Source organism: Acanthisitta chloris, unplaced genomic scaffold (genome assembly GCF_000695815.1).
Source record: "Acanthisitta chloris isolate BGI_N310 unplaced genomic scaffold, ASM69581v1 scaffold18627, whole genome shotgun sequence".
NCBI lineage: Eukaryota > Metazoa > Chordata > Aves > Passeriformes > Acanthisittidae > Acanthisitta > Acanthisitta chloris.
In genome coordinates, this window is record NW_008682221.1 from 360 (window position 1) to 2,392 (window position 2,033).

Genomic DNA, 2,033 nt, shown 5'->3' on the forward strand with positions numbered 1-2,033 from the left:
AGCCCTGCCACTCTTCTGCCACCTCTTCGTGGGGCTCCCAGGAGAGGTGCTGGCCCAATTTCCACCAACCCCAGGGCAGCACGATTATTATAATTTTTGTTGTTTGCACCGAGCGTCTTTCCCTGCCTCCAGGTCCAGACCCTGCACCTCCTGCTCTGCCGCTCCTTCCAGCTCTGCTACCTCCTGGCGCACCCCGAGGAGCAGGCGGGCGAGGCTGCCACCTCTTCGTGGGGCTCCCAGGAGAGGTGCTGGCCCAATTTCCACCAACCCCAGGGCAGCACGATTATTATAATTTTTGTTGTTTGCACCGAGCGTCTTTCCCTGCCTCCAGGTCCAGACCCTGCACCTCCTGCTCTGCCGCTCCTTCCAGCTCTGCTACCTCCTGGCGCACCCCGAGGAGCAGGCGGGCGAGGGGGATCTGCCGGGGCCTGGGGTGCTGTGGGAGCCCCTCAACCCTGACGAGGTGTCACGCAATGTCAACGCCCTGGTGTCCTTCCGCCGCCTGCCCGTGCCCGCCGGCCTCGGCCCCCTGGGTGCAGGGGTAGGTGCCCATGCCTGGGTGCTGAGCACTGGTGCTGCTCCAAGGCCTTTGCCTGATGCTGGTGTGCACAGTGCTGTTGCACGAGGGATCTCTGCACGGTGTTTCGCTCAGCACGTTTTCACACGGTGTCTTGCGCGGCTTTTCTCGCACAGCCTGTGTTTCGCAGCAGTGTGTGCATGGCACTTCTTTGCACTGCTGTATTTGCACGGTGATATTTGCGGGGTGATTTTTGCACAACAGTTTTTGCACATTTCCTCTGACAGTTCTTGCACGACCTTTTCTTGCCCACTGTTTTGCCCAGTGTGTTATCACAGCACATTTTCACGCTGGGCCGTGTGTGGCGTTTTCTTGCATCCTCTTATCACAGCCCTTTCTTGCCTGGCATGTCAAAGGGCACATCTTTGCCCAGAGCATTTTGCAGGGCCCATCCTGCACTGCCCATTCTTGCACACTGCTTGGCACAGCTTGTTTTGAATGGACTTTCCTTGATGGCCTTTTCCTGCCTGGCATTTGGCATTGGGCAGATTTGCAGGGCAGATTTTTGGGCAGCAATTTTGCAGGGGGTTCTGCAGGACCTTTTCCCTGGCTGGTCTGGCACAGCACCTTTTTTTCACAGCATTTTTTTTGTATAACTTCTTTACATGACATTACTTCACTCGACTTCTTTTACATGGTATTTTTTCTGCATGCAGGTTTCAATGGCTGTTTTGACATGGCATTTCTTGCAGAGCATTTTTGCACAGTGGGTTTCTTTCATGTCTCTTTGCAGGTGTATTTTTTTACACAGCATCCTTTGCACAGTGTTTTGCACAGCATCTTTTGCATGGTAATTTTGCATGGCAATTCTTGGATGCCATTTTTTTGGTGGTGTTTTGCATGGCATTTCTTTTGTACATAGTTTTTTCCACATCATTTTTTGTGCTGCATTTATGCCTGTGGCATTTTTGCAAGGTGATTTTTGCATGGTGGGGTTTTCTTTTTTGTGTGTGACATTTCACATGGCATTTTTTTGAATAGCATTTTTTTTGCCCCACAGTTTTTTCCATGGTGTTTCGCACAGCACTTTCGGTGTCGCATTTTTTGCACAGCCTTTTTCTGCATGGTGTCTCGTAGGACATTCCCCACAGCCAGAGCCCCCAAACCCTTCTCACAGCCCCTCCACCCCCCAGGACCGGCGGTCGGAGGTGGAGGGCAGAGCTTGGCGCCCAGGCAACCTCTACTGCTCCCCAGTCCTGGTGCGCAAGAAAGCCATCCGCAGCGGGCTTACCGCGACTGCGCGCCCGAGGGACAGCCCCACCAGCTGCCCCGCGACACCGGTGAGTGCCAGAGGGAAACTGAGGCGAGGGGGCTTTGGGGGAGAAGAGGGGATTAACGGGCTCCTGCAGCGGCAGTGGGATGGGAGAGCAAAGGCATGCGGAGCTTGGCCTTCCTCCCTGAAAACGAGAGCGTCCTCGCCGAGAGCGTGTGGTCTTTCGCCGGCGTCGCCAGGTGA

At 54.8% G+C, this 2,033-nt stretch overlaps 1 protein-coding gene across 1 annotated transcript in view; it reads left to right on the forward strand.

The window, feature by feature from the left end:
* The window catches only part of SH2D5 (SH2 domain containing 5), a gene marked incomplete at its 5' end in the record, with an annotated part of 2,140 nt that extends 107 nt beyond the window's left edge, over positions 1-2,033 (forward strand). The window contains 5 exons of the mRNA XM_009078444.1: positions 3-46; positions 332-541; positions 856-866; positions 1,695-1,819; positions 1,927-2,033. Of these exons, the coding sequence (XP_009076692.1) occupies positions 3-46; positions 332-541; positions 856-866; positions 1,695-1,819; positions 1,927-2,033 (497 nt within the window). The remainder of the gene's footprint in view (positions 1-2; positions 47-331; positions 542-855; positions 867-1,694; positions 1,820-1,926) is intronic.